Source organism: Hippoglossus hippoglossus, chromosome 7 (assembly GCF_009819705.1).
Source record: "Hippoglossus hippoglossus isolate fHipHip1 chromosome 7, fHipHip1.pri, whole genome shotgun sequence".
In the NCBI taxonomy this organism is placed as follows: domain Eukaryota; kingdom Metazoa; phylum Chordata; class Actinopteri; order Pleuronectiformes; family Pleuronectidae; genus Hippoglossus; species Hippoglossus hippoglossus.
The window spans coordinates 7,512,503-7,540,340 of NC_047157.1; the positions used below are offsets into that span (position 1 = coordinate 7,512,503).

At 42.2% G+C, this 27,838-nt stretch overlaps 1 protein-coding gene across 9 annotated transcripts in view; it reads right to left on the reverse strand.

The window, feature by feature from the left end:
* The window catches only part of agrn (agrin), a 248,933-nt gene that overhangs the window by 220,328 nt on the left and 767 nt on the right, over nucleotides 1-27,838 (reverse strand). For all 9 annotated transcript variants that reach the window (XM_034591670.1, XM_034591667.1, XM_034591668.1 and 6 more), the window contains exon 2: nucleotides 26,383-26,644. In XM_034591670.1, coding sequence (XP_034447561.1) covers nucleotides 26,383-26,644 — 262 coding nt within the window. The remainder of the gene's footprint in view (nucleotides 1-26,382; nucleotides 26,645-27,838) is intronic.

The following is a 27,838-nucleotide window of genomic DNA, read 5'->3' on the forward strand; positions in this document are numbered from 1 at the left end:
GACACTTCTGTGAAGATCATTTCAACAAACTAAATGGCTGGATGAATCTGTCAGAAATTAGTTCGGTGGCCTGAATACATTTAAATCAAATACTGATGAAAATGCATTTTTTTTTATTATTTTGACTCAAGTGACTACACAGTCCTCTCTGAATGTATCTGGGAGGGTAACTGAGGACATGTCTTGTCTGTTGGCCTTATCCAGCAGAGTTAACTTGGGCACAGGGATAACACATAGTCGGAAAGACAACACAAAGGTTCATTACAGATCTGAGAGTTTCATCTCTGTTGAAAGTGTATCATTCAAAGCAGCTTTAAAGTCATAGAACTCAACGACAGATGTGCTCATAGCTATATTTCAGAATGTTCAGGCCTCAAATGAAGACAGTCCAACCACCACCAATAAATTTATATTTTTGTTATTCAAAGTGAAACATATACTTGAAGGTAGAAAAGGGTAGAGAAACTGGTACAGCTAAGAGCTATGAGATGAGCATATGTAAAGCAGACTTCAAGTTCATTTAACACATTTACAGTCTGAAGCAACGGCTCCCAGATGCCCAAATTACTGCTAATTTCTATTATCATTAGCATCATGTCTGCCAGTGTCTTGTTAATACAGGTTTAACATGACAATGAGGTTTTCTAAATTAGAAGCTGAAGGAGCTGCAGCTCTCGTATAATTACAGAGCAAAGCACTGCAAATCATGACTTTAACAAGATCTCCAGAATTATACCTGTGATGGGCTTGTTTCCAGTGAGGTTAAGTGTTTTCAGGCATGACAAGATTTTCACAAAGCAGAACAGGCTCTACGTTTTGCCCTTCGGGACAATTAACTAAACTGTTCTAAATGATTCTATTTGGATAAGCATATAAAAATTGCATTAAGTGGAATTGATAATGCAAATGGAGAGAGCTGCACCACTGAAGATCTTGGCGATCAACCAAGGCCAATGAGTTTTAGAAACCTTTTTAGAAGCGCGTAATCTCTGATAACGAGGAGAAAATGTTGCTGTGATTAAAGCAGGGCTGACAAATGGGAACAACAAAGCTTTTCTGATTTCATTATTGACAGAGGAAACTCATGACCTGGGAGAATAAACCACACAGATATCTGCTTCAGCGGCACCATGGACACTGTCATCTCTTATCTGCCTTTTTGACCCGAGAGCTGTCAGAGGGTTTAGTGATTCCTGTCCCAACAAACAGAAGACGCCAGTGGGCGATAACAGATACCAGGAATGAGTCACATTTTAACAATAAATTCCCGCAAAGTTACGAAGAATTTCCACATCAACGAGGTCAAGATATTTCTACAGCACACTGTGTAAAGGAAAGGAATCCCCTATAAAAGCTAAATATTGTTTATTCTACAGGAATTTTACCTGCTATAACAATGTCATAAGATTAAGATTAAGTTGTTATCTTGAAATGTGATTTTTTTTTTTAAGAACAGTACACAGGAAGATGAAACAGTATTTACTTTCAACAAATTATATAAAGTTTGAAGATACCCAACTGATTGCAGTTTTTTTAAATACTAACATATCTTTCTAGACTTTCCAGACCATTCTTGACATACTCATTTCGGTCTCCCTCGATAATTAGTACTTTCAATAATAATTGTGTTAAATTTAAGACATTATCTAATCTACACACATAATTACTGTGAGTGGGGGCAAATCTATTAAGTCCATTTAACGGACCAGGACCTTCTTTGTGAAATAAGCGAGCCAGCATATTTTCTCTTCAGGGACATGCCCTGTTGCCTTGAAACAAATTCAATAATCCAATGCAAAATGGTGCTTAGATATTTTGAATCAGTAAAAATGAGATTTAATCATCTAAAAGTCTGATTCTAACGTTCATGAGTTGTCCATTTTGCAGTTTATTACAATAAGTATTAAAGCAGTTGTTGAACAACATCCCAGTGGCTCACACTCACTGCTAGTGCTTTGACTGTGCGCACGTGGGTGTTGAATGATTTCATGCATGTACCTTTAACCCCTCCCCATAATTAGAAACATATGGCCTGTATGAAAAGCTATAGGGACAGCCAATAGATTGAGGCACGGTCTAAACAGCTGTAGGTTTCCTCAACAGTTCAACCTAATGTAATAAAAGCAGTTCTGATGAAAAACTACCAAAACAATCCAGACAGGTGCTTCTAGACCACATTCATAAGCCAGGCATACAACATTTCCTCTCTGAGCTCTGGGGGCTTAGTCAAGTGGGAACATATGTTTTAAGAATCTGTTTCTTATTATGTATAATAACTGCCACCCTACATTTGGCTTTGGTTTGTAGTGCTTTCAGCCACTGGATCAGTGGAGTAGTGACGGGTAGCAGGAGCCTAAGGCTATTTAGTTTGACACCAGCTGAGGTACAGCACTTATCGCATCCACCACAGCCAGGTGGCTCTTGGCTATACCCTTCCCAAACCTCTTCTTCTTGGTTTTACTTTTCCTTTAAGCGAATAAAAAACCTCCTACTCCTCAATAAGTGGAGAGAAATTGGCTGGGATGTCCACTGGAGGGGTGCCAAGGTTTTCCAAACCTGGAGGCCACCTCCGATGGGAAAAGGCAGCACTTCCTGGGTCAATGGAGAGGATGTGGTGGGATGGAGCTACTATACGCCAGCTGTCAAGAACAAGATCCTGAGAGGTCGGGGGTTAACAAGGCTTGGCAGGGGTGTTCCCATGGTAATCACCATGGTAACACGAGGCCTCAGTCAGGAGATGGCTGCAGGGGGAGTTTAAGTCGATCTGGACGAGAAAGCTGAAACATGGGAGATTATTGAGGGGGGCGGAACGTGATGGATTCAGCAATGTGGTATACTTTACAAGCAATTAATTACCCTGCCTATGTGGAGAGCTTAAGTACTCTTTATGATCCGAGACCTGTTGCCATTGAGCCATTTGGGATGTGTTCAATTTACAAAAAGCAAAATGAGGTTTCATTTTATGAGGAGCCAAAGTGATGTACAACTGTAGTAGAAGGAGTGAGAGCTATATAACGAGCTACTTGTAGAAGAGGACTGATAATAAAGTGGCTGTGATGTTTTGCAGCTGGCATTCGGGGAACTAAATCACTGGAGGACAACATAAATGTTCGGGCATGATTTCCAAGAGAGAAACTGTGACTTTGTCAAAGTGCACTAAACAGAACAGGGGATACTTTGTTAGTTCAGTGACAGGGTACAGTGGCAGAAAAGGTTCTACAACACTGGAGACAGACTGTTAGAACAGCAAGGCCTTGTTTGCGTTAGTGTCCCTCATCATCATCATCATCATCATCATCGCCATTACCTTCAAAGTATTCTCATATAATCTTGAAAAACTTGTTATTGCATTGTAAACAGAATTAATATTTCAAATATATTCCCGCGAGGTTGTTGAAAGCCATTTCGGGAAAATGGAGTCAATTACTAGTAAACTCACAGTAGATGAAGAAGTTTGAGGGAAAATGTTAAAACGCTGCATCACAAACTAACGTCTGAACATCGAACTGAGATCTAACACTGTGTCTGCGAGTGGATATTGTCATTCATGAAGCTTTTCAGTGTTATGCCTTTAGCCAAAGAATAAAGGAAAAGCCTCAGCCTCACTATCTTTTTTAACATTGAACGATCTTATCATCAAATTAATGAAAGCCATGTTCCTACTTTTTCTGGCCAAACAAAGAATTAAATTTTCATTAGAATGTGCCAATAAAAACTGAAAAGTATAATTTAATTATGGTCCACATGAATAACATTGCAGAACTCCAACTGTGATGACTAATCTGACAGATGATGAGATGTCTTCTTTTCCTTGAACTAAACCAGAGGGAAATTGAAGCAGTTCTTAGGGTTTGGTTTCACTGGTTTTGTCTGTTGTTCTACTGAATGGTTTCTGTTTGTAGCCCAGGGGCTTACTGGACAGCAGTTCACTCTACTGTCTGGGCTATGGTCCAGGCCAGTGGTGGATTCTCTGGCTTTGGTTTTTAACCCCCGTGGTTGAACCTGAGATCCACAGCTTCTCATTACTTTGCAGTGGAAGTGCTAGGATTGCTTTATGAGCCATGGGAAAGTCAAGGATTCTCTGCCCACTACAAGCTAAGCTATGCAGTTACATCAACAGTGAGCCCAGGGACACATGGCTAGCCCAGGCTAATCCCAATATCCAATTTAAAATGTTGAGAAATTATAACCAGATGTCAAAGGCTTATGTGTCCCCCTCGAAGTCCAGTGGGCTGCAAAGCAGAGGAGGTTATGGAGAACATTAGACATGAGCGCAGCCCTTCCAAGTGGGATCTGAATCAGTTCATCTGGGGGGGATTCAAATTGTCCTCTGGACCAAGGCAATCTTTCGAAATAATATTTTTGCAATATAAACGCAGATATAGTTTTCTGTATGAGGCTGAGTGATGGTACCCAATGGGATATTAGCACACCAGGAATTCCCTGAATAAGTATGCAAATGTTAGATTTGTATAACATGTATGGTTGTATGTATGTCTAACATTTCATGGGGTATTTTGAAATTTATTACCAGAATTTTTGGTTTATCGAATGTTGTTCCAGTAGCATTGAATTAACTAAAATAACCACTATAATTTTAATTGTATCAATTACTTCTTTCCATTACTAAGACGAGACCATGATAATTGGGCACCAATGTCAATGAGACTACATCAACATGTTGTATTGTTGACCAAAAAATCGAAACTTCTGTCCAGAAAATAAAGAAATTTACCAAAATATCTAGAGGGGACATAAATAACGTATACCTTTTCTCCACAAAACATGACACTTCAAGGTGCAAATCTTGAACTCAAGTTCCAGGCTGTGGGTTTCTTTAATTCCCACAATGTCTTTTTGTAGACCTCATCAACACAAGCATGTACTGGCTGATTCCCATCAGAGTCAAGAATATGAGAATGTAAGTACGTCAAACAGTTCATGAATGCTGGGCTGTGTCTGATCAAGCTGTTTCCCATCCCTTAACATGTGTTATGGATGCATTGCATTCTGGTCTATTTATGTTATTATCAGATTTAGCACAGCTGTGAGATTCCTTTGAAGTTACTAGTGTAGTGTGTTTTTTGTCTCACACAGATCTCAGTGTATCATATTGTCTATGTGTGTTCATGAATTGGAGTCATCAAGCCTTGGGGTAAGAACAAATCTTCTGCTCAAGTTGAAACACTTTCTTTGCCACAATCAACGCCTTCCAAAGCAAACACACCGCCACTTGCATCTTTACACCGACTTTAGTTGTAATCCACTCCCTCACACATGTACTTGGTGATAAGTGGGAGCAAACCTTACGAAAGAGCGTGACAATGACAATGATGTCATCTAGCTGTGCACATTGATGATATACTGTACATATTGCTTGATGTTATAAAAACGTCTTTCGTATTATATTATTCTCTATCTTTCTTCCCTGAACAGGGAGGGACTCTGGACTGCCAAGACAAAATGAATAGCTCGTAACTCAAAGGGGGTCTACTTCTGTTGCATGGTTATGGCTGGAAAAGTCTAACATGGATCATGGTAAACCATACATGTAAATTATACGCCAGGCTGGTCCTCATGGACAGGCTCAAACCTCTCTAGTCTCTTTAACCACCTACACAAGAATCACTTCAATTAGTACAGAGTGATTCAAAGGATGACAGCCACAACAGTACAGTCAAGTGCTGAAATTAAACCCCACACTCGGACGTTCCAAGAAGCCTTTGCAAGTGATACACCATATGGCAAAGAGTCATGAAGGTGGAAGGAGGAAACAGCTGATGTTGTAACTTACATCTGCACAAACGTTCCCTTATATTTTCAAATCTGCATTTAATTTCATAGAAAACATGCTATATAGTCACATGTATGTAAAGCTGTTTTCAAACATGCACTTTATCCGCCTGACCTCCTAGTAAAATGTACGTAGAAATCTAGGAGAAGTCGATGTGTGAACACAGCAGGGGATCCCCGGTGCAAAAATGAAAGAAACAAAAAGTGAAAAAGCAGTGACACACACATAGAAGACGCCGACAAAGAGAGCTTGTGGTGATCAGAGGCAACACCAGTGTCTGTGTGTTGTCAAGAAAATGACCCCTGCAGCGGTGTTGCTACGTCACTGCCTGCCTCTGTCTGCTGCACCCAGCTGCTCCACCTCTCGCCTGAATAATAATCCAGAATTTACCCGCAGGTCATGTCTGAAAACAGCTTATAAGATGTCATGTTGACTGTGTGTGTGGAGAGACAATGGAAAATACTGTACAAACTGGCCCAGAAGTCTGTGGTGTTTTACAGCACTAGTGACTATTTGAACTTCGGCGTGTTTAATTGTACTGTTTGGCAGACGAAGTGGAAATCTGACACAAACAGTGCTGTTGTGATTCACCCTCTGTTCCTCATCTCGGCTCGCTTACTTCGCTGAGTGCATTTCTCAAACCCCTGTAAATCATTAGTGAGCTGCTTTAATGAACCGGTTGTTCACCTCTCTCCTTCTCTCTCTCTCTCTGTGTCACTCCAGCCCTCTTTGCTCCTTATCACTGCCAATTGACAAATCCAAATGAGCAAACATTGAGTCATTGCACCTGCGTTTGCGACCTTCAATCACTGCGACTTATCACAATAGCCTGAATTCAAACGCAGCCTCCAACTGCAGAGTGAACAAGAAATGTTGAGAGGAAAGAGGTGAACTAAGAAGTGCAGCCATTAAGGCCAGGTACATGGTTCTCTGTGAGGAGGCCTGCTTGACCAATGAAGCACAGCTATTTTCATCAAACTCAGGTTTATCACAGCTTTCAAGCCCCAAAAATTGATACATAATTTTGCAATGTGATTTTTGACACTTTAATACATATACAAAATTTAAAACTTTATGCTGAATGGCACCATGCTGCTCTTCAGAGATCTTAACCCTGAGTATCACAATCTTACCGCTTCATCGATTGTTGTCTAGGCACAAGACTGGCCGCCAATTCACCCTCGTCTGTCTGCACAGTACACTCCCTCGACTTATTCAGACTAGAGTTTTCTTTTGTGTGTGAGACTTCCCACATTGAACAGGTGAGCAAAAAGACTGAATCTGTGTCCTTCTACTGAATGTTCCACCCTGACAATAAGTCTCCCCATCTCTGAGCTCTCCAGACTCAATAATGTTTCCTTTCTCCCACATACTCCTTCATCTCTGCTCGTCCTCCCCTCTGCTGCTCCGACAACACCTGCATCCACAGCACAGACTTTTGTAAATGCCTCCATGTTACAAGTAGCAATTTAGCCAGTGTGCAGTTTCAATAAATTTCACCCTTGGCGTTTGAGCGTTTATGTACAGATTATATGGCTAAGCAGCCGTTTCCAGAGACTCAGACAGGACAATCAAACTGTGCAGAAGTAGAAAGATGTAGAAAGAAATAGAACAACAAAATGTAATGTAAGATTGATGAGTAAAATTAATAGTATCAAGCTGTTTGACCAAAAGCCATATTGCAGTATTTACTTTCATTTTTGGACTATTCATATTTTAGACCTACTCATGTAACAGTATTGTTGAGAAAGTAAGTGAATCAATCACAGAAAATTAATCAACAACCATTTCCAGCATGAAAAAATCCCAACAATTCCCTCCTTTCTCTTTTTGATTGTACCTTGAATAGCTTTGTGTTTGAGCTTACTGATTGGACAAAATGAACAATCAGAAGGTGTCCCTTTGGTTATCCCTCTCAGATATTATGGGAAGTCAATGTCCTGATAATGACATAGTCGATAATGACATGAAACATTAACTGTAGCAAATAGCCAATGCCACCGACTGAATGACGTTTGATGGCGGGACTAAGCGCTCATTATATCTGAGTGCAGGATGCACAGCATTGTTGGAAGTTACACCAGAACAAGGCCACCGGTGCACTGACACGTGACGACATACACACAAAACATGAATGGACGAAGGAATTTGAGAAATGTCCAAAAGTCAACAGAGGCGCAAATACTCGACTAAATGGCCTCCTCAGGTTTCATTGTTAACTTGAGCTGTTACTCATTGCGGGAATATAATCAAAGATTGCAACCTGGCTGTCCGACCTCAGCTCCCACTGAAATGGTTACAAATAAATGAGCAGGCAGGTGACAAAGATGGTAGTCTTGTTATGACTGGCTAATTTTTGAAGCATGAATGTAGTCGAAGTCACCACAATGCTGGGAAGAATCTGAGGACAGGGATCAAAAGGTAGGAGCAAAGGTCATTGATTGTGGGAGGCTTGAAGGTAACGGAGCCAAAGTGGTGTAGAAGTGACTGTGCATGTTATGGAGGTTGGCCAAAGGGTGGGGCTATCAGCAGGGGGAAGAGATAAAACAAATTATGGGCACTGGGTGAAATAGAAGTAGCGATAAGAAATGACAGAAAGTCACAGAAAAATAAATTGAAATACAACCTACGAAATGCATTTATGTAAAGGTCAGTGGGCTGTTGAAAGGGTAGTCTCCAAGTTTTTAACAAATTGGATCGTATTTTCATTTCCGTTTGGCAATCATTCGTTCATTTATACAGGAAGTGATCTCACCAAGGTGATTACTGAGTGAATGGTCTGACTGCTTCTGTTTTGTTGATCTGATTACAAGTAGGCACAAACGAGATTGTTACACTCAAAAGGTTATATTCACTTTGATTTACATTTTGCAGAAAATTGTTAGATACTGATTCGAGCTCCTTATCTTTTGCAAAGCCTTCAATCCTTCAATTCTTAAAGATCCTTGAGAGTTAGGATTTGTAGAGTGAACACTATGTAAGTAGACTTGTCAGACTCTTGTGATGGATCTGTGCCAACAGCAGCAGCCTTGCCATCCTTTCTCCTCCAGGTCTCTAATACAGTATGTGCTTGGTGTTCACTTGGTCCATCCCCAGCTCTCTCTCTCTCCCTCTCTAGTTGCCATTCCCCTCTCATTTGGCCCTGTTTGCTCAGTCTCAGCACAATCAAGTGCCCCCATCAGCAATGTGCATTTCATTACCTAAGTGCCAATTCCTTAGCAACCGAGCAGGTACAGTACTAGGGCACTTAACCATAAGTTGGCAACTGAATGCTAATGAAAAGACTCATGCTAGTGCCTTAACCCTTAGTATATGTTATTATGATGAATAACCAGGTTGGGGTTAATGATTCCCAAATAACTTCAGTTTACATGATGTGTTTCAGGTCTGATAGAGGAAAACTTCAAGAGGTCACCTTCATCAAAATCTTATCACTTTCCCTTCTTCTGTTTTGTAATGCCCTGAAATGTGGGCTTTTTTACCTGTGTTGATGCTAAATGAAGATATTTCATAGAAAAACATCTCTCTCTAAATTAATGCTGCTCAGTTAATTAAGTTAAGCTTCATCAAAATTTGACTTTACATAACCTGACATGTGCAGTTTGGTTCCAGTCTAATTATAAACATGCTATATGATGTATTGATTTCTTGCTCTTTTTGTATCCTGGACATCTACTTGCTGTTCGATGCACATCGAGAAAACTGAGTAACTGAAAAAAATTATCCGAGGCATTTTATGGAAGCTGAATCAATATGTCTAAGTAGCCTGTTTGAAAAGATCTAATGTCTTTCCGGGCTGCTGTCAAGTCTTTGGAATCTCAATGTTTCTCTCCCAGTCCCTTTGTTCCATAATTATTTTTCTAATTTTATTAAACATGATTGATAAGAATTATTTCAGAGGCCCTGGCACAACAGATGCTTAAGGTGCCTTTGTACGACCAGTTGAAACTACGCTGATGTTAGACAAAAATTCTTGGAATTTGCCCTGAAATGAAGAATCCAGGTTCAAGCATATTTGTAGGCAAGCATCTACCTGCATCTAAGTGTCTTCAAGCAAGACAGTGAATCCCTACCAGCTCCGGTATTGTTGTGCCGCAACTATACCACAACCTCTGACCTCCATGAGAAGGGGTGGGGGCAAGGGAAATCCTCAAAATAATCTATAAAGTGCCACATTATCACATGAACAGAACGGCTTATTTTAACAAAGACCACACAACCAAGGAAAAAGGTGATTGGAAAGATGGTTAACACTGGCGTCCAAAAGGCAGCGTGGCTTTCCGGTGCGGAGGAACTTCTCAAACATCTCCCTTCCCCCAGGCTTGTGATGGGGGAAATGGCCGTCGTCAGGTAAAATGACCCTTAATGCCTTCTGAATAGAGCGGCTAACTTTACGCAGCCAGGTCATTAGGGAGACAAAAGGGCAGGCTAAACAGCAGGAGAAGACCCCCAACCACAGTAACACACCCCCTTCCCCCCAGTCAAAAAAGAACTCCAAATGTAGCCAGGCTCTGCCCTACAAACACTCGTCTCTCCATGATTTCCCCCTGACGCGTCAGCCCTCTGTGAGCAACACAGCAGAACAGGTCGCTCCCAAGTTGGAAAGGCATGAAGCAAGTGGCTGAATCTGGAATGGAAATATTACTGGGGTGTTTGCATTTGGCTGCCATTCAGCTGAAGTAATCTGAATGACTGAACTTGTGGTGAAACTGATAATGGACCGGCGCAAACATCCTCCGCTGCCTTCTGGAATAGGCTAACAGTCCCCGCATCGAGTATTTTAACGATGTTTGCAGATGACTCGGAGGCCAGAAGGGGACCTAAAGGACGACTGAGGAGGAGGAGGAGGGTTTGAACTGTGAAGCTGAGTTTGTGTGCACTTCCCAGTCAAATGCTTTACATGCACAAAGAGCTGTGCACACATACAAACACACTAAAACACAAGCAGTCTTGTCTCACTTCACTGTCTTCAAATGTTAAATAAACCTGTGGTCCAGACATCAAAGTGACATGGTGTTTGTGCATGCAGGCATTTACAGCACTACTGAGTGACCACACAAGTGCCTCCACATACTGACAGGCCCACAGCATGGCAGACAGCCAGGCCTGGAAGGAGCAGAGCTACGCAACAGCAACATGCAATCCCTTCCTCTGAGGACTTGGTGAAGAATGTGGGAAATAAGTGCTAAGTTGTGCTAACTGGGAAATGTCGTACCTCTTGGTTTCCGTTTCCCAAGTTTAGACAAACACAAGTTGGCTATGTGCCTTTACAGCACATGGCCCTAAAAGAAACTAATACAAGAGGTTGAGTTTCAGGAACTGGTTTTCTTTAATTTTCAATGAATTTGTTAATTTAGTAAAATGTCCAAAAATAAGGGAAATATCTGAACCCAATCTCCTAAACCCAAAAAGCTGCAAACCATAACAATTTGATAACTGGCTTGAGATTCAGAGACAAATAAATGTTCTGTCCTAAAAAGTTCAAAACTAAAAACAAGCAATTGAAATAATCATAAGTAGAGAGTACAAGATCATTGGATCTTTAACTATTGTTAAAATGGAACATATGAGAGGCAAATATTTGGAAAATAAAGACATACAGTAGTAGTAGAGCCACAGGAAGACCAACGTATCAACCCCCTGATAGTGCTTCATGGTCATCACTATAATAAAAGTTGAAACTTAAAGTCAGTGCTAAAGATTGCTTTTTCTTTAAGTTGAGCGCCTGTCAGATCCGGGGTCAGGTTACTCCGCCATGCCGGCCAACAAAGGGAAGCAGAACAAAAAGCAGCAGCTCAAGCCCTGGCAGTGACTTCTGAAAGACTTGGTTCACTGAGAGCAATAATTTCACCTCATTTAGAACGAAATCCCCGTGAATAATCTCCCGACATGAGAACCTAGCGAACCCAGAATGGGCAGGATGAAGTGTGCTCGGGTGAGTGCATGTGTGGGACTTTCTGAATCTCCTTGCAGAGACCTATTGGGACTGGCTGGTTTTTAGGATCTGTGTGGTCATGTTAACACAACCACAACGGCTGATTCAATCATTGACATTGTAAAAATTACAACATTACACTACAATTGAAAGTCAAAGATGCAAAACAGTGCTCTATTAACTTAAGTACATGTCTTGATAAATGATTTCTGAATAGTGGAATGAATAATACACTGAAGCAAAGTCCAGAAGGAAGGACAAAGTTGTTTTTAACCCCAAATGTTATGATGTCAAGCGGTTAATCATTATTTCTGAGTTACAGAATTAGTTGAAGGCCCTTACAAATATTCCACTTACAAATGTTGTAATGCCTCTTGCAGATAAAGACAAAACAGAAGGACAGAGATTGAGAATGAGAGTGTGGCATCTCAGAGTTCAGGGCAACATTTTATCTGAAACTTTTGGATTCTGTGTGGGTGTGTGATAGAGACAGAGGACAGCAGTGTACCTCCATAATACCCCCCTTCCTGTCACTCTTTCAGAGCTCTCTTTATGCTTTGATGAACAGGCAGCAACAATACCCTCAGTCTTTAGACGCCTTGGTCCCTTCTCCTTAATCCTTTCTCCTCCCCACAGTTCCTCCTGCCATGAACTTGAGATTGCTGCCTCAAGGTGGTGTATGACTTGGGGGGGTTCATTCTTTTCAATAACCCTCCAACCTGTAAAAACATTTTTGTTGCCCCTCATCTCACAAGATGAGAAAGGGGATGATAATCATAGTCTAAGGACTGATTAGCGTGCCCACTGAGCTCAACTTCAGATCATTGATAATCGGCCATGATGGAAGACAGGTGGTTGGGAGGAGAGGGTTCAAAAAGACAAGAAGCCAACAACAAAGGCTACCCCCCAGCCTCCCACACCCCACCAAAAGCCGGCCTCCGAGCCTTTGTCAACACTGATCTAAAAAGGAGAAGCTGTGGCGGTGGCCTGAGGGTGATAATTTACAATCTGTTCCGAGGCTGAATGTGTATTCCACAATCCTCGCTCAACACTTCCCCGGCAGATACAATAATTAAGCCCCGATCCCTCCCCTGACAAGCTCAAGCTCCCTTTCGGTGCTTAATAAACGAGTAAGTCTGATAGCAGTTTGTTCTCAAAGTTTCCTGTTAATGAAAAAAACACCTCTTTCCCCTTCTTTCTTCTCTGCACATTTCAATTCTTCCGACTAGCGTCGAAGTAAAAAAAAAACTGTCTGCTTGCTCTCCAGAGGTTTCACACCATGCCCTGGTGCTCTCCTTCATTCACATGTTTACACAAATGCACACCACAATACAACTGTGCACACATCAGCAGAAAGAGACATTGAGACACACAAGAATCAGGATGATACACGACCATCACCCCACTCTGCACATTTCCATTAATAAAGCTAAACTCTTGGGAAAATGGCTTTTTAATAAGCATCAGACTCTAATGGCTATCCACAGAGAGGAGGTCTCACCCTAACTGTCAGCAGTTCATCTCAAACCATCTGAGTGATTTGCATGGGTCTAATTTCAGCTTATTCAAAGTACTGATGGTCAGGCTAAAGTGAGCGAAACGAAAACATAATGGCCGTGACTGACTGCAGGTAATCCACCAACTGTAAACTGTGAGGCCAAATGCCTCCTGGGCTTCTGAGACTTGATGGCGTCCATTTCTGTTTGTTATCATTTTCTGTTGAGGGATAGTGATGCATCAGGTGTGCGTCACGGTGGCTGAAGCCTCGGAGGACGGGAACAGGGCATAGAGAATGAAAAATGGATATTTCTCATTGTTAAATAATAAAGTAGAATGATCTCACTTCTTTAGCAGTTCTTCATTTGTTGATTTAGGTGCAGTCAGAAAGATCCCCACTCTCCCGAAGCAAAACCAGAACGCAGCATGTGCAAGAATTGTTGAAGAATACTGAAAAATTCTTTGAGCAGCTGCTGACTTTTTTTCCCTAAGATTTAATAACTAGTCTATGGCCTGCAGACAGAACACTTCAGACGCAAGGGCTACAAAATGTTACTCCAAAGCCAAATACAACAAACAACAAAGCAAATATCTTATTATATTGCTATTCTGGTGTTGTGAATTGTTTGTACTGCACTGGGTGTTTGTTCTGGACCTCAGCTCTAATGAGAGATGTATCAAATGTGGTGCATAAATTAAGGCAAACCATTTTCTTTAGAAATAAATCCAGCTTACTGTTAATTTAGAAAAAGCTTTAGTAAACTTTTTTGCTATAAGTCTTTGATTAAAGTGACCAAAATGTTGTGGCGGGGTGAGGTGGGGGGCATCGTATATTAATTCCATGTTAGTTTTTTAGACTGGACCACATCACACGAGGACTAATAACTGGTTTAGGCTCCATGTCCCTCAAGTTCATCCTGAGTTTGGAACATCTGCTTTTATCTTTTTCTTCCTTTTACCTGAATTCACTACAAAATACTTGAAAATGAATTCCTTAACTTAAATTCCTTTAATTGTCATTTTTAATCCATAATCCCCAGCTATCTAACTTCTGTTTGTACTGCCTTTGATGATTTATGTGTGTTAGCCACTGAACAAGTTATAACATTACTCTCCGGAAAGTAATTTTTGTAACATAAAGTAACACAAACTTTAACAACAGTTAGGATATTTATACATTGACCATGGATAGGTAGCTTAGCACTCTGGAGGTCCCGTACACAGGGAAGCTGGCTGCTTCATGAATGTAGGCCAACAGTCAGTAGAAAGCTCCCTCCTATATTTGCAGAGACAAGCCATCTCAATCCCGCTCTAACAAACGTAGACATTTAGTCTCTTCTCTTAATGCAAAGAGATCAAAGTGATTTCAACCGTCCATTAAAACTGTGGTAAGACAGCAAACAGGCCAGCCCACCAATATGTAAGTATGATAGAATTACTTCTTGTCAGGTTATAATCTCAAACTCTTCATGTTAGTACAAAGGTACATAATAAATAGTTCATTAGTACATTACATTGGTACATTATAAATTTATACTGACTTGAAATACACATGCTTTATACGGTGTCAGTACACCTTTCCACCTAGCTGTCTGCTTATATACAATTAACATTGATTACTATGTCACGTTGGTTTTAATTTTGCAGCACTTAGTCAAATATGAAATGATTTATGCTTGTGCACAGTGCAGCCCGCTATTTGTGAGGGTGAATTCTGTCAAACAGGATCAGTGTTTGAATTGGAATGTGTGACTATGATACCTTGATGCCAAATGAAGCTTATCTTAATTGATGGGACAGTGTGGTGTTGTGCCATGTATGCACAGTGCCGCTAAGAAACTACTGGCAGAAGGCCGGCTGTGCCAACACAAGCTTATGTTAGGCTTTAATGTGTGTGTGTGTGTAAGTGTGTGTGTGTGTGCGCGACTGACAAGAGTGTGGAGTTCATTATCAGAAGGGCTGTGTCCTTTTGGGCACAGATGAAGTCCAGAAGCATTTAGCTTAGTCTACTGTCGAAGAGGCTCCCTCTCCATCCATTATTTTCTGTCTCTCAAGACACCCATCTTCTAAAAAAAAACACAATAAAGTAGGTGGTGTGGAGGCTGTTGGCAGGGACGCAGAAGAAGAGAGGAGGACAAAAAGAAGGACTAGGAGGTTCAAGGAGGGGAGAGGAGAGGAAAAAGAGAGAAATCGCCTTTCAATTCCTGCCATTGTCTCGATGTAAATTGGAGCTGATCAAGATTCCACTAGCATCGTAACCAGCAAGTTCAATCTGCACAGAATGAACAGAGAAGGAGAGAGCCATACTGAAGGACAGAGAGAAGCATAGATCGAATACAACAGCGTGTTTAAGAGTGACTCACATACACACAGACATGCAAAACAAAAAAGCACACAGGGACAAAGAAAGAGATTCGGCTTGAGTGGGGGCAACAAACACACCACTTTAGCACCAATATAGCCATGAAAAGAAGAGGAAGGGGGTGGATGTACTTTGGAACAAGAGCACACACACACACACATATATATAACACACACATCCTGATTTCAATACAGCAGACTTGTTAAGCTCAAATAGTCTCAGGCTCAGCCTTCAGATCAGCTTTCAGTTAAATTTAGGACAGTTTCAAATGCAAACAAACATAAAAGTCAGCAAGACTCATAATACAAGATGCTTGTTTGATGCATAACGCCATTACAGCTCAATGCTTATTATATTATATGGGGGATATTTATCATAACTCTGAGCAGCAGTGACTTAGTGGGAGAAGAACGTGGATTTATGCCTGATTGTCACTCTGGGAGTGCTTCAAGGGTGTCTTTAGGGGTGTGTTCGTCTGACCCTGATTCAACCTCTCAACCCACACTCCCTTTGGCCTCAGGTAAAGGCTAACTGGGGGATGAGCTGTTGCCTTTCACTCTTCCCTTGGCTGGAATTGGATGCCTGGAGGCTGGATAGTCCTGCAGCAGCCTGAACCCTGCCTGGACCAGAATGAGGCCCTGGAAGTTAATAGGGGGAAAAGGACCCAGGGGAATTCCAGTGGGAAATTTGTAACCAAGGCCTGATCAAGATCAACTGTGAGCCAGGATGAGAAAAAAGAATGTGTTTTGGCAGAGTTCCCTAAACCCTCACATTTCTCAAACAGATAAAACTACTGCTCCCAAACAACAAAAAATATATCAAATGCAGGTACCATGTACCTGAGAAAGTCAGTAAAAAATCCCTCTACATCAGAAATGCATCAAATCCACCATCAATAAAAGTCCAAGCCAACCCAAAACCTAGGTTTGGATGGATAGATAGACAGAGAGATGGATAGACAGATAAACAGTAATGTCTGTCCCAAGTGACAGAAATTCTCCTTTTGAAAGGGCTCAACAATACACACAGTACATTACTATATCACTAGATTAATTTGAGACAAATGTTGCCTGCAAGTCTTTTACAAAAAGACAGGACATGACATATTTTGTCCTTTAACCAGACATTACACTTGCATGCTGTCAACTTGCAAAACTGTAGAGGTTCGTCCTGTTGTGCACAGAAGAAAAAGGAAGGCCTGAGTTATCTACGATGCTCTTTTTCCGACAACTTGTCCAAACAGGCTGTATAGCCTGCTGAAAAAACCAAGACCCAAACTCTCCACATTCAACGCCTCCATCCATCTCAGGGCTCATATATTTCCCTAAGAGCCCACTCAAACATGTCTGCTTCAAGTGCTCTTCCAGGACATGCTTCTATCCACTCAGTGCAGAGGGAAAAAGACTGCTCTGAAACCTTTTTTGTAGTTGTCGCTGTTGTTCTAATGGTCACAAGAGAATATTGTGGAATTTCAAAAATGGCAGTGCTGCATGGTATTAAGGCCACAGTGTCTGGGTAAAATGGTGTAAGGGGCTTCAGAGTGACAATAAGGTGGGATTCAGGGAGTCAGATTTGGGCATACCCCTGGCAACAGCTCGCAGGCTGTGATAGAACTTGTTCCTTTAGGCCAAGACTCTCTGAGGCGCCGTGCTTCTGCTGGAAAATGCTAAAAGCTGCCTCATGGCACTTGCTCCCATTTTTTGTTGAGTGTTGCAGCACAATGTGAGAGAGAAGCAAAAGCAAAGGACAAGATAACACAGGCATTTTAAATGATTTCATTTTATGATTAAGATGTCAAACCCTGTAGCTTTTTAAAAGGTGTATTCAATCCCATTGCAGAAACGTATCCTCTCATGTGTGTTCGTACTGTTTCCTTTTTCTTTCATTTCAACTTTTTCTTGTTTTGTACTTTCTTATCTTCTTTATTCTGCTTACTGTTTTTTATCCTTTTCCTTCTCCTCCACTTCTTTTCCACTGGGCCCTTCACTGTCTGTTTCCAACTCTCTCCATCACTAATTCTATTTAATAATAGACTTCACCTCTCTTTCCTTTGTCCCTGATATATTACTGACCATACTTTCTCTGTTATAGTTATTTGTCCTCCTCGTAGTTGAACTCCATCCTCCTCATATAATGAAGAAAATGGGTTGTACAGAGTATACGGCACCAGGAACCTACTGAAGACTAAGAATTGTTCAAGGTCATCAATGCTGCACGTATTTCTCATTGTACTCTGTGTCTCAGAGACCACAGTATTTCCATTAAATATCCTTGAATTTCCATATCTGTGTTAGCTTCCGACCTACTGCATGCTGAGGACATTTTCCAGTGTAATTGTGTTTCACGTTTCTCATTTGCTTTTGACTAACTAGCTGAGTCATCTGAAGTTCATTGTGCTACTGAAAAGATCCATCACATGGTTTTATAATATTAGACTCACAGATGTGATCCTTTGATTGCACTGAGCTCATAATTACTCGCATCACATCATATCAGTTTTACAATGAGCTGCTGACTGGAAGAAATGTTGTCAGTGTCTTGTTTGTAAGATCCACATCCTAAAACTGTTCCATTAAGATGCAGCTTAGTTAATGTCACTCATACCTGGTTCATGAGCATTAGTCACATTGTTTTTTGCTACACATAAACTAGCTGCCGATTAGCTTATTTAAAACAATGGTAATGTCGAACTACAATCCCAACCCCAAACCATCTCTCTTGTGTGCACACCGATTACGACAACCCTGTGAAGTCAGGATTTCAGTGATGCATTACTTTAGAGGCGTGTTGTCTGTTGAAAGCAATAACACAGCAAAGGTCAGACACAGGGACACATACCACATCATGTTTATTTCTCAGTTCGATGGAGAGATGGTAAAGTCTGTGTCTATGTCTATGTGTGTATGTGTGTGTACACAGCTACACACTCAAGCCAGTGAGAAATCCTCAGCTAGATATCTGTGTTTGTCTCTGAAAGCCATCACGTCCTTGCCATTGTTGGCTAAAACAACATGGGCCGGCCGAGTGCCTCCCTAAAGCCAGAGAAATCTGTCAGCCTGGAGGGCAGGCAGAGAGCGAGGAGAGAGAAAGAGGGGGGAAATTCCTGAGAGGTTTCATCTGTCAGGAGAGTTGTCATCTTTAGGGGGTTTGACATAAGATACACATTTTGCAAATTCCATCACTCAGGGGAACAACAGAAAGTCTAACATCTTAGATGGCAATAAATTCCCAAAGTGAAAATCCTGATTTAATCCCCACAGCAGCTCAATATCAAAACACCAATCTGTTTATTCATTTTAGTAAGATTAGATAAGTGTGTCTTCTGAACATCTTTAAAGGAAAATTCTGATTTATTGCAACCTGGATCTTTTAAGATCCAGGTTGTAAAAGAGCACTGAGCCGATTTAACAACTTCTAATAAGACACTATTATCCTGAAACTGACGTTTTAATAATTCACTCCTGTAAGTTCCTGAGGAAGCCGAGCGGGAGACACAGACAGAGGCATATGGAATGCTGGTGACAGGCCTGCACAAACTGCACCTGGCAGTTAATAGTATGACAGCTTTACAGGACACGGGATTCCGATGTAATTACAGGTGGGACTGCTGAACTGTGAGATAGGAACTCTGGGAGGAGGAAAATGACGACTGTGAGAGTATAGAGAAGGGAGGCCGGGGAGAGGGGAAACAGGTGGGGCAACAAAGGACTCTGGGAGAATTAAACATGTGGTGATGCTAAGAGGGGAGACATAAAACCACAGAACGGAATGGGTCAGAAAACTGTCATATATCAGTCCCGCCTGCCACTGAGCTGCATCAGAGAAACATCGGATTGAGCCAACCAAAACAAGTTTCAGGCACGGCACATGTCCGCATACGCACACACATTGACAGACAGACACATGTGCAGGTCGTAATCAGAATGGGAGGGGATGATTGAAGGTGACAAATGAAAATGGGAAGAAAATGAAACACATAATGGCAAACACAGAAGGAAACATCAAGGACAAGTCACATGGGAGAGAGGAGCTGTTCATCCTGGGTTCACCGTGACAACCCATTGACAGGGAGATGGATGGGAAGAAAGAAAGGAAGTTACAGAGACTGGCTTGTTGTCCGAGAGGCAAAGCAGCACAGGAAAAGTCAGAACATCCCATGATATTTTGCCCGTGAACATGAGACCCCCAACTGTCGGGTCTCCCTTACTTCCTGTATGTACAGATTCCATGTAGGGGAGGGAGGGTAAGGTACGTGATTTGTTGCGACTGTATTTTATTGCTGCAACAGGTAGATAGCACAAAGTTTATACTCCCTGCACGGAGCCCTGACCTCAGCCCTGTGTAACACCTTTGGGATCAAACTGAAACACTCACTGTCAGCCAGGCCTGATCATTCAATTCAATTCAATCATACACCTGAGGCTGAGTGGAGGAAACTTCCAGCAGCTCCATGATCACAAGGAAAGCCTCGCTTGAAGAGCTGAAGCAGAAACAATGATACCAGCATTACGTTACCCAGCCTCATTGACTGGCATATGGACAGTGGTATGCAACAGGTGCCTACCACGAGACAACAGGGAACATGATAGGTCTAATTTACCAGCATTGAGTCAGTGAATAATGAGCCAACAACCAGAAGGTGACAGAACGTAACTAACCCCCAGATGTATCCAACTATGGAGTAAACTTATAGTAAGTGAATGTATTTCCAAAGGTTTTTCAAAGACGTCCTTAATGTATTCTACAACAAATATAATTTTACAGGGCAAGAAAAAAAATGTTTCATTCTTCTTCACTTCACTTCCTCACTTGTTTTGTCTTGATGTGAGCTGCTCTGGAGTGACAGCAGAGCTGACCTAAATACAAATCACATTAGGGCCTCTGCTAACCCCCCTGGTGTCGCACCAAAAGCCTTTTCCTCAAACCTGATGTTTTTGGCATTTTGACAATAAGTAGCCGTGCTTGCCACAGCAGCTGCCCTGTTTCAGAAATGCAGGAATTTTGTCACTGATCCAGTTTCCCGGGGGGAGCCCCGATCTCATGCAGACCGGTCCTCTGAGCTCTTTATGTCTGGGATAGAAGAGGGAGGTTTTACGGGTCACTGTACATCCAAGTCCCTGCCCAGAGCCTCCCAGGTCACTGCAACTTTCCTCCAACACTAAAGGAAAGCTTAACTGGGACTTTGACACCAGCTAACTTTACATCTTCTTTTCAAAACAACTCCGTTTACCAATGACTTACTGAGTGACTAGATCATGACACATTTCACCAATGAAAACCTTTTTGGTGCAAATTTTATTTTAGTGACTTTACAACCGCAGCTGCTATGGATGGAGGTGCCATGTCGGAGACCGTGTGCCAGGAATTTAAGGATTGCTTCTGCCGATGGCTATTATGTGCATACATTTTCAAATGAGAAGCATCAAGATCTTTTAAATATATTTTACCCTTAGGGAAGTAAACTAAGAAGTACCGCAGTGCACAGTGTTATACAACAAACATGCACGTATTTTACAAATCAATGGAATCATCTCTTGGTGCTTTGCAAGAAATGTATAGTTGTCCATTTCACATGATATACAGTATGTTTGGACATGTTAAATGTTACACAGTATGTCTGTGTGTACACTGTTGGCATGTTAAGAGACAGGCATGTCACTACATGTATGTCTCTGGGTCTATTTTCAATACCATCTATGATTCTTATCAGCACGAGTGATACACTCTTGGTTTGGGCTGGGTTACAAGTCAAGGTGAACGGACTGAGGCTAAGTGATCCGTTGCTCTCTTCCATCTTTCAAGGCTTTTTCATTTCAGAGTTCTTTATTGCTATGCCAAGCAGGTTCTCTGCTCCTGCATTTTTAATTAAAAGTCTAAAATGTGCAATAACTCTGGAGAGTGTGGGCTAGCTGGCAAACAGGTCCATCAGTCCTTGTTTCTCCCTTTGAGCCTTTGTTGCCCGTTTTCATCAAAGCCTCCCATCATGCCTTTCTGTTTGTCCAATTCTGTTCACTTCACTGCATATATTCTTTGAAAAAAGCCACACAGCAGACACAGATTTTGCAAGGGTACACCTTTGTAGAAAAGCTCTAAACCAAGCAATTGAAGTCTGACTCAGAACATATCGTAATCCATTCAAAGACCGCAGGAAAATACTCTTAAAAGTCAGACTTCTTGACTTTCCATGATTCCCTGACGACAGAACTGGATTAGATAAAGAGCCCAGTTCTTTAGTTCAGTTACCTGGGTGCAACTGCATAGTGTTATCACACACTTTGTACAGCAACAACGTAATAAAATAACCCCCATCTTCCCTCTGGAATTACCCACATGCCTGTTATATGTGGAAAAGCCACATATACAGGAGGTCGTCATGTTTTGCTGAAGTGATGTTCTAATCTGTCTCTGTTACGTCTTGTTGAGATAAAAACATGAACAGGTGGTAGTAAAAACTGATATGTAAATTATAAGGCAGCAAACTCAAGCAAAAGAATTTCCCACTGAGTTTTATAGACCACCACCAGTGAGCTCAGAGGAGTGATTACACTAGAAATAAAATTACCCTTCAGAGAAAAGAGGTGTGAAATCAGCTGGTATATAACATACAGCAGATTCAATGAGGGAGGCATCTGTATAGACTTATCATATAGAACCCAAACTAATCACTACGATCTCAGCTGAGAGTATTCCTGGGAGTAAACTTAAACAATCTCTGTGCACAGGAGTGTTTTTTAGAGTCCCTATCAGGTTTAATTCTTTAAAAACCCCTCTTGGACACGGGAATTGTCCAAGATTGCTGGAATAATAGCTTGGCTCCTACACATGTAAGCAGTTGTATCATATAAAATGCAGAATATAACCGCACAACAGCTGTGAGCAAAGACAACATCAGCAACGCTTGTAATTGATTATCCATGTTGCGTTATACACTGGTAGCCGAGGCTAAAGCTGGCTGTTGTCTTCTGGAACGGGGTAATGTCTCCGTTTTAGCCGCTCTAAAACTCTGGAGTAGTGTGGACACCAGGTGTAACCATAGCAGAGTGGATGCTTTTTTAAAATGAAAATGTAGTAGTGTGGATGTGTCTCTCAACATCACATAAGTTCTTCCAGGGCACTGATTAACTGAATGTGTGAAGAGGCCCCTACATTTTTGGAGGGTTTTGTATTGTTCTTGAAACGAGGGAAAGAATTACAAGTAGACACCATGGCTAAAAACTAGAGTCTCCACTCTGCTCCATTTGGCCTCATTCTATCATTATCTCCTCACATATCGTGGAGGTGAGGAGGGAGGAGGCAGCCAGGTAGGAGCATGCACAGGAAAGGTATTCCAGCCGATTCCGGGCCTCCTCCTTGCACAAACAGTGGTGGAAAAAAAACGTCAGATTTTTTTCCACGAGGGCCAGGCTCACTCACTGAAGGAACACTCGAGGAGGGGCAGTGGCGGGTAGGGGGTGGCTCACACAGTCAACCCACATCCCACCCACCCCGAGGAGCATTCCACAGGACTGCCTGCTCGCCCATCATTAAGCAAGACCACCTGCTGGCAAATCAGGACCCCCATCATGTTCTCAGCAAGCCTGGCTAACCCCATTACCAGTGAGCCTCTGGACTGCTGTACACACAGATCATAAAGAGTTAGTGGTATGTTGAGCTTTAAAACACTGCTCATTAACGTCCCACAAGGAGTTTTGATTGTTCAACAAATGAAGCACACTAGCTGCACTCAGCATTGCCTACTTAAATAGATGCAGCATAAAGGGATACAAAAAAAAAAATCTTCAATGCAGCTGTTGCATGACTATGCACTGATTTGTAACTGGCTCATCATTTAAAAAAAAAAAAAAAAAAGGAAAGAGAGGAGGAGATCAGGACAGGAGGAAGAAACAGCCCTTTGTTGCTGTTCTTCATCAGGGCCTTGCGGGAAAGACTCTGGCGTCATGTCATCAAGAGCTGAAACAAAAGCAGCCGATAAACACAGCAAGGACATGATAAGATCTCCCTGTGCGCTCAACACTTCTCCATCAAGACACCTTCCTCTCTTCCAAACCCCAAACACCTCTGCCTTCTTTGTTGTCATTAACACAGCAAAGGAAGAAAAAGAAAAGAAAGAAGAAAACAACAATAAACGCTGCACACGCTCTTCTTACCCTTTTAACAAAATCTGGAGGACAAAGCATTCTGCTGTGATTTTGAATCACCCCTTTTCATTCACTTTTCCAAAAGCAGAACTTCATTATTGTTTCCAAAGACACAGTAAAGTACTGTGACTGATCCTGTCTGACACACAAGTGTCTGTACAGCACAACCAGCACCGGCACATTTTACTGAGTGGTAGCTGGAGGACCAGAGAAAGAAAGACTTTTAGTGCCAAAGGCCGTCCCCTTATCTGCCCTGGCAGGAGGCAAATTCAACATTGCAAACAGAATACATGTTGAGTTTTACAGTAACACCTTTTCACTATTTCAACCAGACATGCCAGTGAGGGCGTCAGTACGAATAGATAAGGCATAGGGAAACAGAAAGTGGGCCACTCAGTTTCGCCGTAAATATGGCAGAGGGCATTTTAAGAGCTGGTCGGCACTGCAAGTGTTTACTGAGATCTTGTAAACACTCCTCTAGGGAGGGCCGCACTGTCGCCGATGAAAGCCTGTGGCCAAGTGATCACACACATGGGCCGAGTGGCCCTGAAGTGCCACCGCCCAGTCCGAAGAGCACAGGTGTAGAAAGACTGTGAAACATGACGCCTGAAGGCATCTATCTTCACCCAGCCCTGATCCAAACGCTGACAAATATGCCACGGCAAACACAACATCTGTCATGGCCCACGTCCTTACATGTACAAAAGACGAATCCTGAGTTTTTCCTACATTCTACATCACTCATCCTATTTTCCTTCATGTCTGTGTCCTTCGCAAAACTCTCAGTGGCAAGGAGCTCACACAAAGCCTTTTTTCTTCCACCTCAGACAATGCACCTCCCAGCCTTGCTCGCTGCCAGGCATTCCTGAGTTTATCCTAGCTATCGAAAATGTCAAGAATGAGGAGAAAGCAGAGGAGGGTACAATAAGAACTGCAGCAGGTAGAGTCTTGTCCCGCTGCACTGACATCCCACAGTCGCCGGGGGTAGTGGTTGCATAGAACGGATGGGATCTGACTTGACTCTCTTAATTAAAACTCTGCACTGGAACAAGCCTCAAAGCTCATTCTCCTCCGGATGGAGGCATGCCAGCTAATTTTACCCCTCAAAAACAAAATACAGTTTTCGTGGTGGGATCTGCACCTGACAATTGTCCCAGGCTTTTACTCTTTGGATGACTCATGCACAAAAAGCTCCATAGCTTCCATAAGAGAACGTTCAATCACTTAACACATCTTTATACTAGAGCTCTGTCTAACTATTTGCCCCGATGACTTCTTGAAGAATTTCCTGGGGCTATTCTTTCTACTTTAGGGTGATATGAGAAAATAAGGTTATGAGAAGTAAATCCTCTTCAAACACAAAGCCACGAAACAAAAAAGGGCACATTCTAGACAGTTTGTTAGAGCCAAGAAACTCCCCTTTCCACAAGAGGAGTCCAAAAAGAAGAAAAGGGGGCCTGAATGAAAAGGTTAGCAGTGCAGTGTTTCGTGCCCGGACAGACAAACAGAAGAAGTTTTATGTGTGTGCCAAATGCAACTTAACACTGCAAACAAGCTCCATCCATTGGAACATCCTGCCACCCAGATTGTTCAGAGAGGAAAGTACCCAGAATCTAGACCCTGCAACTCTGAAGCAGCCCCAGAAAACCTACACAGCAAGGTGGTTCGTGCTCTGATTCACCCCCCCCCCCCCCCCCCTCGCTCCAAGCCAATCTTAAGTGTTAGAGTCAAACTTTGAACGGCTGCCAACATTGTCAAGCACCAGTAAAAGTTAGACAGCAGCGAGCTAGCTGCTCACTGGCATGGGGCACAGGCTGCTACAGTCTCACAGTCACGGTAGATGCTGAGATTTATTAGTCACGGCTGCATGGTTCGTCTCATAAGAGCCTGACAAATTACTTTTCAACCAAAAAAGGACTCACAGGAATATAAGTGTTTCATCAACTCTTTTCATGCTCAAGTTCTAATATGCAAATCAGTAGAATAAAAAAACATAATGTTACTTCTCACTTTTTTCTCCCAAACTCAAAAATCCATTTTCCTGTGTGGGCAGCTTTCATCCACTCATCACCTACTTTCTGCTCTTGAGTGGTTTAAGAGTCATTCTGTTTTTCTTGTAGTGAAGATAAATTGTGGGAACCTATGATCCCATTGTAAAAGCAAAAGCGTGAGAACCTGTGTTACATGCATGTAAGTGGAAAGCAGTTTAACCTCTGACTTAATAAAAATGGCTCAGCTTCAGGGTGCAGAGGTCGGGAATCCTCTCTAAACTATTCAACCCCCGTCCTCAAGGTGTTTATCTGCCACCTCAAGGCTCTGCTGGGAAAAGCTGGAGCCTTGCCATGGCAACAAAGCTCCTGAAATGACTCAGGTGTCCTTGTTTCATTCAGTTCTGGGAAAGTTTGACACCATGTAATTTCAGCAGCCACCAACATATAAAATCCTCGCCTCTTTAAGTGATTTACAGTTACTGTGAGTCTTCAAACCACAGCACAGATCCTATAAATGTATCACGAGTAAAAGTAAGACGAGCCCTGATAATCTTCAAATTAGCGTCAACGCTCGTTTATCCTTCCAACGTTGTAGTAATGTATATTCTAACCTACATAGAGTTCACTCTGGGTCTCATTCCATTCACAACAGACTGGCTGCTTACCTTCCACACAGTGCTCCACGTCCTCCAGGTTGCGCAGGGTAATCCTCATCAGACTTGAGTTGAGCATGAGTTCGTTCTTGTGTTCGGGTCCCATGGAGGCCAGGGCAGGGTTGAGAAAGAATATGCGAGTGTCGCCCGTGGCTACCTGGTTGTCGCAGATGCCCGGGTTGCCGAAGCCGCCAATCATCAGCTTGTTGCCGCCATCCAGGAGGATTTCTCGGTTAACGTCGGACTTGCCTTTCAAGTAGCGCCACACCCTCACCTTTAGCAAAACAACAAGAAGGAGACATCATGCTTTTTAGTGTCTTGTTAAAACTGGAAAAAAAGGATATTTTCATTTATAAAAAGGTGTAGGTGCTGTGGGAAATCTTAGAAATCTGGGAAATCTGAATGAGGGTTTACCATGAATGTCATTGACACCAGTGCAAGAGAAATATCCACCGACATTGTAGATAATGAGAGTAAATCTTAAGAAATTCTTTCTACTTTAATTAATCTAATTACAAGTGATCCAAGCACAGACTTTTTCCAGCCACTGGAAAACTAAGCCAAAACACTTCATGCACCCAAAGATGCCGCATCACAGGAAGTGCAGCCAAGGTTGCGCTTTATGCACAGTCATGAGTCGCCCCTTCGCTTCCATGTTATCCTGCCTCGTCTAATTGCAGCAGCACTTGGTGGTGGTTTCTGTTTCCAGAATGAGAGCCGTGTGCCTCTAATCTACTCCACTCAGTCACCGGGAGACGGGAAGCCAGTGGGCGCTGAGGAAAAGAGCAGCGGCAGAGCTGACCAAACAGGACTTGTTTATTTTGACAGATTATAGAGTGGTACGCCTCAAGTCTGTGATTGTGCGAAAGTTACAATGAGTAAAAACAGAATGGGGACAACAGTGGGTTGCTTTCTAAAAAAAAAATTGTGGGACAGTGGATGTTTTTCTTCCACCATTTCCTATTATGTCGTGCATTATCCAGACACTATTTCCTGTGATAAAAAATAATCTGTGAATTTACATGCACAGGTCTCACACGTGTGACTAATGTCAGTGCAATACATGACTGCTCATCTTTATAGCCTTGGGCACACCTTACCGCACCTGTCAGTACTCTGCTGAGAGGAAAAATAAAATCATCTTTACTGTGTCTGGCATCATTATAACAGGGACTAAAAATGGCTTCAGTATTCTTTTTGGTACTTAAAGTGATTCTGTGATACTTTGCAGGGATCTCATTACATATGATGGACTTCTTTTATCCCCAAAGGCATCACTGTTACAGCTACAAGTCAAGTGGTTGCATTTGTCTACAACACTACAGAACAATTCAAGACTCGGCACATCAGGTTTTGCAGCCACCGGCAAACGTTGCCTGTTTTCCCTCGTTTATGTGTAGGGATGAAGTGAGAGCAACATCCAGGGTCCACTGAGCCTCCTGCTGCAACATGTTTGGGATGATTACAT